Source organism: Cyprinodon variegatus, unplaced genomic scaffold (assembly GCF_000732505.1).
Source record: "Cyprinodon variegatus isolate N-32 unplaced genomic scaffold, C_variegatus-1.0 Scaffold64, whole genome shotgun sequence".
Taxonomy (NCBI): Eukaryota; Metazoa; Chordata; class Actinopteri; order Cyprinodontiformes; family Cyprinodontidae; genus Cyprinodon; species Cyprinodon variegatus.
The window spans coordinates 1128633-1137783 of record NW_015150517.1 but is presented as its reverse complement, the minus strand read 5'-3'; the positions used below and the strand labels follow the sequence as shown (position 1 = coordinate 1137783).

The following is a 9151-nucleotide window of genomic DNA, read 5'->3' as shown; positions in this document are numbered from 1 at the left end:
TCATCATATAGGTTTTACAACATAAAAGTGGAAAACAAAGCAGAAAAATGGCTCACTACATGCTTTTCTGTAAGGGGCAATCCACATTTAAAGTGAACTTGAGGGATTTTTACACAAAAGTCAGGCAGGTGATTTTAAGAAGTTAAGAGCTCAACTTTGTTTGAGAAATTTATTTTCATTTCTTTACATTGCAGCAAGTGCAAAATGGGTATAACAAAACGCACCATAGGTAGTGGTCCTCGTCCACATCGAAGTAAAATAGTTGACTTCAACAGCAAGTTAAAACCAGTGATCAAAGGTCTGCCTCCTGTCAGATCAAACCCATCAACTTTTCTGTACCTTTAACCTGTGACCAGTCCAGATAAGGCCTCTTAAGTGCCAGTTAAGCAAAGCTTATCTGTACACAGGTGGCACGTCCACCTTGATGCGTAAAGCGCTGACAGGGTCTTGACAGAACACCGAGATGTACTCCAACACCTTGGAATTCATCTTTTTCTCGCACTCCTTCACCCTGATCCGCTCCTTGTCCCATCTCTCCTTCTCGCCATTCATCTGGGAGAACAAATTGATCTGGATTGTGCGCAGTGTGGCTGCCAGGATGTAAAAGCCTCCCTGCAGCATGTGGCAGAAGGCGGCGCCCATGCTAAGCACCGCGCCCATCAGGTTGGGTACCATCTCGCACACCACACACATGCCCTCCAGGAAGTGCAGGGTGCCTTTCCTGGCCAGGGGCTGTTCCTGGCCCTGGTGGAGGTATCCATGTTGGAGGGATGGGATCTGCTGGGCGTGGCTGAACAGGTACCGGGCGCTGTCCACAAAGTGGATGGCAGCCCGCCGCAGTGGGAGCAGGGCCAGATAGAGGTGGCAGGTGGCTTTTGTGAGAGCATGGAAGAGAAGCCGCAGCTCAAGCACGGCGTTGCCTAGAGATAAGACAAGAGCCGGGTCAATTAGGGACTAATTAAACACTTTGACTAATGTCACAAATCATTACCAACAGCGTCTGCCACTGGATTAAAACCTGCTTAAACAGGCCCTTCCTGTATCCATACAGAACTAAGTAATCAACGTTACAATTAAAGCTATAGTTGTACAGCTTTCTAACTTTCTAATTATCAAAGATGTTTCTTTTTACTTACCTAACCCTATTCAGAGGCCTGTAACAGTTTATCCTTTAAAATATGTTAAATTGATCTGGTGCACATGTTTCTATTCACATTAGTCAGGTGCAGAAGAACTTCCTGATCAACTGTATATTTTCCATTCCTGAATTAGGCGATAACTTATACAAATTTATGGGTATATGAATAGAAACTTATGATTAGAATATCCTCCTTATATAATACTGATTTGTTTAACCTTCTAAAACAGAAAATAAGTGCGTCCAAAACGATGCACAAGGTTTTACAGATAGCAGCCACCAACACCTTTGACCTACCGTCTATGAAGCAGAATATCCAGAGTAAGGCGACACTCGCTGCCAACAAAGTCCACCAGTCCATGTGGCCTCCCCCCTGTCCTGCCCCTGTTCCTGCAACAGAAAGAAAGTAAGAAAGATGTGAAAAGATATGTTGTGATCTGGCCACGCCTTGCCCCACTGCGCAGTTAAAACCCAAACATGTCACAGGTGCTTTCCCTGAAGGTGTCCAAATGGACACCTTATTAAGAACTACTTAGCTCTCACTGGTGGCATTAACACCGTAGACCTCCTGCAGCTTGAAGCTCAGACTGAGCTTCCTGCAGGGTTTACTTTTAGTCTCACTTGTTTTAATGTTTTGTTTTTGTAGCAAAATAAATATCCGCACTATATATATCCAGGTTAATTGCAAAGTTCCTTGTGATCTCTTGAAGGTGACCTATGTCTTGGTTCATCTGGTCATAAAGGTATTTTCAGTCTATTTACAGTTAAGAGTCTTTGCAGACATTACCTTTACAGGTCTATTGCAAAGGTTGCCATACTAACAAATTTTAGTTTGTACTCTGTACTTGATGGTATCCACTTTTGCGTAGACAGGGCCAGTATAACCAGTTCATGCTCATACTTAGAGGGACAGTAGAAGTGAAAATACACCAATATGATGATCTTGGTTCTTATTAGAGCCCTTGTTTTATGGTGACATCACTTTACCAGCAACAGATAGAGACATTCTACTCTTGTTGTGATTTGCAGGTTAACAAAAAGGTAGGAAAAACAGGAGTAACCCTGTTAGCTAGGAGATGTTTTGAACTGCTGTTTTAAATTACAGGAAGAGAGATATGATGCGGCAAATACTTTTTAGACGTTTGATCAGTGACTTGTTACAAGAAATTAAATTTACTTCAAATATAATAACAACTTGAGCTGCTCAGTAGCTCAAATACAATAGGAAAAGTGAGATGAGATAACGCAAGTGTGATGCGAAGCGGCACAAACATGATGAGCACCTCTACAATATACTGCAGCCATTTATTTCAGGGATGTCAGATGATAAATTTAAGGGATTTAGGATTAGAACGCAAATAAAATACATCTTTTTTTACTTTGGGAGTAAATGTAAACACACTGTCTGTTCAAATTATCTGTATAATAAAAAAAAATGGTTTCACCTAAAAATAATCACAGAACAATCAGAGAGTTGTTTGTAAAACATTGTTTGGGATTTCTAATCCTTGACAAAGTTTTTCCTCAGCCTGAGAGGCCACAGCATCCGTCTCCTGGACGTCATCCTCCTCAGATAAAATTTCCAGCAGCAGCATCTGCAGATAAAATGAGAACATGTCACCAACACATCTGTACCAATGTAAAAAAAAAAAAATGCTGTTTAATCTATAAAAACGTTGTAAAACAACCTCACTTCAATGAATCCCCTCCTTAATCGGCCTTATGAGAAACCAAACTTCAGGATTTCTGCTGAATCAGAGGTATGCAGACATATTAAAGAAAACAAGCATAAACATGTTACTTGTAGTGATATGGTTTTAAGAAATAAAACATCATTACATTACATTTCTATGTCTCTGTCTTTAAGTAATATTAAAAAATACAATCTCCACAAAGCATTAAATTATGGGAGAGGATTAGGGCCACTGAAAAAACCTAAAAAGTTAACTGATTTTTAAATTTTATTTCAGTATAATATGAGAAAAAAAGTCAGAATTCTGAATTTAATCTCAGAATCCTGAATTTTTTCTCAAAATTCTCTGCTGAAATGCCCTCTAAGGATCCTTACTCCATTGCTGTATAAAGAAATCCTTTTTTCACGGTGAGGGGCTCAAAATTGGGCCCTCCCCAACATTTTTTGTACAAAGCGTGAGAGTCAACATTCCTGTGTGTTAATATAGCTCACAATGATGTTCTATATCTGGTAATAAAAAACAGAAGAATAATGAGCAGAGTCTATCTGATTTGATAGAAAAATAAACTAGTTTCAGTTTCTTCTCAGGATTATCTATATAGGCAACAAACTAAACACATTCGGTCTCATCAGCTTTGAGAATCAGGTTTTGCTGAAAATGTTTATTTTATGCAAGGGCTGATCTCAATGAAATATTATTCATAAAAACGCATATTACCATCTGACACGTGTGTTATAAATTCATTACTGTACACAATAAACTGAAGGAGTCCTAATGCTGAACCTGTGGCACCCCCTTGTGGACAGTCATGAACTCAAGAGACCATCACATCTGATGGTTGTGTCACTGAAATATTTGTGAACCAGCAGACCTGCAGTCCTAAACTATGAAGCTTTTGCTTTCAAACATGGCCCATTGTGTCAGATCTTTTTGAAAAATCAATAAAAACAGTAATACATGGTAAATGGCCTGTAGATCATTAAGCAGTTTGGAAGCTGCTGTAATGTTAATTATTACTGAAGCGTAATTGCAGATTTAAAGGAAATCAATTTGAGTATAAGAACTAAATTTGTTGATCACTAACAAGAGATTCAAGAATTTAGAATTCAGAAAGTGTCTATTAAAAGTTATCAGACAAGAATAAAAATACTAATTCCATTGGCAAACTATCTCAAATACCTACTCAAATTAAGTGTAAATACAGTTAATTTAAGAAATGTTCACCTATTTCTAGATAATTTTTCCAGTGTGGATAAGCTGATCAGGAATGCCAGCTCTGTGATTGGGTGCCCTCTGGACAGTGCATAGGGCCTTAAATAAAATAACATCTCTGTTAGATGTCATGCATGAAGCTCTTGCTCAACTGGAAAACTCCATCATTGACAGACATACACAACGGAGTGTTATCACAGATCCTTCCTCCCAGCAGCTGTAAGACTTTATAACCATCACTGTTCCCAACGACCTCAACAATTTGTTATATTTATGCTGATTTTTTTGCACATTTTCTACCTTAGTCGGTTAAAGAACATGCTGTCATTTTCTCTGGTGTTGCTATTTTTTTACATATCATTACTGTAACACTGTCCACAGCAAATTGTTCAATTCCATTCTATTCCATGAAAACAGGGTTTTCTAAGAATTTTAGCGAGTGATTCCATACATTGTTCCCCAGACTGGCGACACCCTAAAAGAATTAGAACGTTATTATTTGATTTTTGTATTTTTCTTTTTTAGGTAAAGGTGCAATTTATAATTTCATGGTATATCTAATATTCAAAATATTTAGGTCTATTAGATAAATGTTACATTTATTTATTTCATGGAACAGTTATGCATGTTGTGGGACATTCACATTTAAAATTCTGGCCTTCTTATACCTCTGGGGTAACATCCCAATAATTGTGAAAATCATATTTTCAACACTGATCTAAAAAAAACAAAGTAAACCTACACCAGTAGCAAAAAAAGAAAAATGCTTTTGCAGAAATCCAATTCGAATTTGTTTTTTTCTACAATTGCTAATTTTCAAACATGTGTTTTATAATGGCAGCCTGCAATTTATTGTAGAGTAATTTTATAATCCATCCCGGGCAATTGATGTATATTGAGGTTTTGTAATATTACCTTCATTCATGCATGTATTACCCTCCATGCCACTTCTCTGCATGGGTACGCTCAAATCGCCCTAATAGTTGCGATATTTGAGACTGGTCAATGTACAATCAGAATATTTGACTAAGAAACCATGAAAAGCTCTAAATCTATACATTGAATCGTGTTTAATAAAATCTGACATGCAAATAAAATGAGCAGATTGAGAAAGGAAGCAGAATGCCAAGCAGCTTCAACAAAATGCTGTTGAATCGAGTGACTGAAACAAACAGACATCCATACAGACACCAGTTTTATCACCATTGATACAACTGTAAAAACTGAATCTGTGGTCTAGGTTTTCTCCCCCAAACAGTCTCCTTATTAATCAGTGTTGTCGGACACACCCAGTTCTTTTAACGAGGAGCTCAACCAGCTCCGTAAGAAAACAACTCCTGAATCATCAAACGCCGAGTCAATCCCCGATGGTTTACTCTCCACTCCGAGTGTCCAAAAGCAGTACATGCTTGTTTGTTTTGATTTTCTTTAATTCAAAGTCTGTAAAGAGGTGCAGAAAGGGGAGGGGCTTCCAGACCATCATCTGCACGGCCGTTGTATTTGCAGGCGTCACATGAAGTCGTCCGAGTCATAGCCATCCTGCAGGGAAGGAAAAACTCCATAAGAAGCCAGAAAGCTAACCGCTATGACACACAGTCTTTAATTAAAAAAATTGTTTCAATTTTAGTCTAAATTTTTTTATTTTTACCTCATTGGTTTTCATCTTTTCACTCTTCATCAGTGAAGTATAATTCCTGGACAGTAAAAAGAAAGTTTTTAGAAGCATTTAACAGTGCCATGTTAAAGTATCTACTACATTTGAACTCTTGCATCGATGGACAAAAGAAAAAGTAGTTCATCGTTGTAATGGGAGACAAAATGATGCATAGTTATAAAACCTTTTTATTAGAAAAAAAAAAAAAAACCCAAAGAGGTTTCCGACAATAAGAATCACCACAGCATCATACACCATGTTTGACGGTGAGGAATGCGTGTTTAGGGTGGTGTGCAAAGTCGCCTCTTTTATTTAATTTTTCCCAAGCTTTCTTATCGGCTCTCCGTTAAAAATATAAAACTAAAAGCCTTCCCGTCAACATGTTCTTCCACCTGAGTGTTGGATCTCTGCAGCTCTTGCAGAGGTTCCCATGTCAAAATAACCGAACCGACTAAAATGTATTTAATTAATTTAAGATCTTTGGCCCACCTGAGATCCTCCATCTCCTTTTTCTTCTTCTGCTCTTCCTTCTCTCTCCTCTTCTGTTCCTGAAGTTGAGCTTTCTTCTCGTTCCTCTCCTCCCGGTCTCTTGCCTCCTTCTCTGCCGCCAGGTCGGGATAGCGCTCTTCTTTCGTCTTCTCTAGACGGTTTACGATCTCATTGATCTTCTTCTCCACAGCTACAATCTTCACCTGTTAGACATCAAACGTTAAACAATGAGGAAATCTATTCAACTATTACGTTCAGGAAGTACAGAAGAGATATAACGCAACAACCTGGCACTAACTTTGTTTTTGTGAAATATATTTAGACTACTGACCTCTTTCTGTCTGTGAAAGCCAATCTGTCCAACATCCATCTCTCCTGTTTTCTTCAAGTTGGCCCACGGGGTGTAAACCACATTGATGTTGTTCATCTTACAGCCTGACAGTAAACAAAGAAATGATTCTTCTTATTTCAAAATAAAACAGGGTTTTCTCTAAAACAGCAGAAGCTCTGATAGGAAACTCCAGTATTACCCTGGATGCTGTTGTTCTTCACCAGCTGTGCACAGTCTATTAGCACCTCTGGAGGAATATCATCAATGGTTTTCCCCTAAAATAAAAATACATCCATCTGAGAGGGTGTATTTTTGACTTAAAAAAAACAGATGATTCAATATCACATCCATAAAAATGTAAATATATACATTTTTTACTTTATTCTTGCTTAAAACAAGAAATCTGTTGGATTTTTAATAATCAAAGTTTCAAACAAAACAAATAGGCAGAAAATAACCTTTAATGTGGAAACTGTTTATATTTGACTTATATTTTTCAGGTTGGGCTGAGAGGATTTTTTGTTTTTACCTTTGGCATTCTTAGATAAACATGAGCAGAGGAGAGTTTGTCAACATGAAACCTGTGTATAGAAAAAAAAAAAAACAAGATTAAAATTAAAAATGTTACAGATTATACATTAAGATGATCGAATTATTTTCAAACCAAAACCTTCCTTTTTAAACATACAGAGAAGACTCAATTAAGTCAAAATAAACTTTGTTTATTTAGTAGTATTATTTAGTTTGGTGACTTTCAAAGGTAATATGCTTTGAAATATTTAATATTTTGATCCTAAATGTTTTTTTTTAAACAGCTTTTCATAGGTAGAGGTACTAAATCTGTGGATTCTTTCTGCACATTAGGTTAAGCTTAGTTAAACTGGATGAGGAGTATTTGGGAATCTACATTTTAAATACTTCTAACCTAAAATTTGATTGTATTTTTTATTTTTTTTGCACTTTTACTGTGCCATAGCTCGCTTAACCACTGGAATTTGAACTAATGCCTCGGTCTCCGCCAGTCACGTGACTTTTGTTGCTAAGACGCCATTTTAGGTGGAAAAGGCGTAGTGTAAGCAACCGCAGCATAGCTAAACGAAGGACTAAAGGCCTGTTTACATAGCAGCCTGTCCAAGATAAGTCATTACAGTTAACATAAGCCTGAAAACAGGGGCGGGTTTAGGAAAATTGGTCTCCGCCAGTCACGTGACATTTGTTGCTAAGACGCCATTTTAGGTGTAAAAGGCGTAGTGTACCGCGCCTGAGGTAAACAATTGACGTCACTTGGCGGAGACTTTCTTTCCCTCCTACAGCATGATGCTGCCACCACCACCATATGGATCCCTGGGGACAGTGTTTTAAAGAGAATGTGAAGCTTTACATTTTTCTCCACATAAAGCATTATACATGAAGGCTGAAAAGTTCACCTTTGGTTTTGTTTGTCCAGATGTACTACCTGGTAGAAAAATGAAAATCTTTTGACTAAAACTTTCTTCTTTCACTGCTCTGTAAAAGCCATATTTGTTTGAATGCACAGTCTATAGTTTTCCTGTCTACATATTTTCTCTGCAACCCCTTCAGGGCTACCATGGAACTCTAGACAGTTAACGAAAAATTTCACAATTTTGGGTGGACACCTGTGTCTTTGTAGGTTTGTATAAACTTAAAATTCTGAGATGATTTATTCAGTTCTAACTTTGCATCCCACTGATGCTGTTTATTACTAAAAACCTCTGATGACCTTCATAGAACAATTAGGATCCTACCTATTAAGCCATTAGCCACAGGTAGATTGTTTGATGATAAATGTACTTGTACATGCATTTTGCTGGAATGGATTTTATTAGAGAGTATCAGAATTATACACATTTGTATTGATCCGTTACTTAACTTCTCAAGAAAATAGCTCAATGCATGAAAATGCAAGCACAAGTGTTAGAGCTGCTCCAAGAAAATACATTTTGATAGGATCAAGCGCTGCACATCTGGTTTCCTTTTCTACAGATCATTAGAAGCAAATACTAAAGACTCTTACCAGATGTCTTCAGGCCAGCCATATTTAATCAGATCCTCATCTATGCACAGAAACAGCTCGTTTTAATTCAAGATGGGGTTCACTGACAACCAGAAAACAGCAATTGAAACAAAGGTGTGAGAGATCAGCCTTACTTTCATATTTATCTTTTCCCATGTAGATGGTGAATGGGGTGTCCACCACTAAGGAGAGAAAATAGAGATCTGAAAAACTGGTTCGATTAAAGAAATAGTGGATGTCAAATGAACAAATGACAAAAAGGAGGAAAGAAAAAAAATATATAAATGACTGATGTGTGAAGCTAACCGGGCTACAGACCAACCGCGCTGCTAATGTTCCCGTTAGACTCACCGGCACTTGTGAAGTAAAACACCATTTTTCTTTAAAACAAAACACACTGATAATATATTAATGTAACAAGCTTAGTTTGTTAAGTAATAAAAAAACAAATGAAAAACTTAAGAGTTTACTTTTCGCTGCTACTGTCACTCTACTCATGTACGGACTGACCCGGAAGAGGTTAGCTGCTAACGTAAAGATCCCACGCAAAGACCGGATAGACTAATTCTACCCTTCAAAATAAAGTTTATTTTTTCAA

The 9151-nt window shown here is 37.5% G+C and overlaps 1 protein-coding gene across 1 annotated transcript; it reads right to left on the bottom strand.

Annotated features, from left to right (window-relative positions):
* Positions 1–5461: 5461 nt before the first annotated feature.
* Positions 5462–9075, bottom strand: ccdc25 (coiled-coil domain containing 25). Its single transcript, XM_015371722.1, has 9 exons — positions 8905–9075; positions 8688–8735; positions 8554–8593; positions 7048–7099; positions 6718–6793; positions 6519–6622; positions 6188–6390; positions 5693–5738; positions 5462–5583 (listed from the first exon to the last, which is right to left on the bottom strand). The coding sequence occupies exons 1-9, from the start codon at positions 8927–8929 to the stop codon at positions 5554–5556; spliced, it is 624 nt and encodes a 207-aa protein (XP_015227208.1). The 5' UTR covers positions 8930–9075; the 3' UTR covers positions 5462–5553.
* Between the last annotated feature and the right edge of the window lie 76 nt (positions 9076–9151).

What these genes read in the sequence shown, in the direction of transcription:
- ccdc25 (XM_015371722.1), bottom strand. Translation starts at nt 8,929, where the DNA reads ATGGTGTTTTACTTCACAAGTGCCG. An exon ending in GAAGAACAACAGCATCCAGG is followed by an intron (nt 6,623 to 6,717) that starts GTAATACTGGAG and finishes GTTTACTGTCAG; the next exon opens with GCTGTAAGATGAACAACATC. An exon ending in AAAAGATGAAAACCAATGAG is followed by an intron (nt 5,584 to 5,692) that starts GTAAAAATAAAA and finishes CCTTCCCTGCAG; the next exon opens with GATGGCTATGACTCGGACGA.